General features: G+C 43.8%; 1 protein-coding gene across 1 annotated transcript in view; it reads left to right on the top strand.

Annotated features, from left to right (window-relative positions):
- The window catches only part of LOC119588680 (protein SCO1 homolog, mitochondrial-like), a gene marked incomplete in the record, with an annotated part of 9100 nt that overhangs the window by 1884 nt on the left and 6798 nt on the right, over positions 1 to 418 (top strand). The window contains 1 exon segment of the mRNA XM_037937315.1: positions 186 to 381. Coding sequence (XP_037793243.1) covers positions 186 to 381 — 196 coding nt within the window.

Consider the following 418-nt stretch of genomic DNA (forward strand, 5'->3'; position numbering starts at 1 on the left):
TGTAAATTAGAAATGTAAGCTATGGGATTTTATTAGTTTGCTCATTTGCTGGACACACTGTATGTAAAGGGATAGTAGTGACCTTCAAGCCTAACAGAGAGTAGCAAAAAGAATATATTTTGAAGAAAATTGTACTATTGCCCTTTCAGCTAAGGAAACATCTCAAACTTCTCACTCTCTTTCAGAGGCATCCCCAGCCATCGCTAGCCCTCCTTAGGACCACAAGAACTTTTTCTACTCCCCCTCCCAGCCAACCCCCGAGGAGAGAAGAAGTCACAAAAGGGAAGGGCCCAATCACATGGAAGTCCCTCCTGTTCACTGGCATCGTGGGGTCAGGACTCCTGGGGTTCATGCTCTATATTAGGAGAGAGAAAGAGTTAGGTAGGTTTAAGCTATTAACTCAAAATCCCCAGGAAAA

The sequence above is a fragment of the Penaeus monodon genome, chromosome 24, assembly GCF_015228065.2.
Source record: "Penaeus monodon isolate SGIC_2016 chromosome 24, NSTDA_Pmon_1, whole genome shotgun sequence".
NCBI lineage: Eukaryota > Metazoa > Arthropoda > Malacostraca > Decapoda > Penaeidae > Penaeus > Penaeus monodon.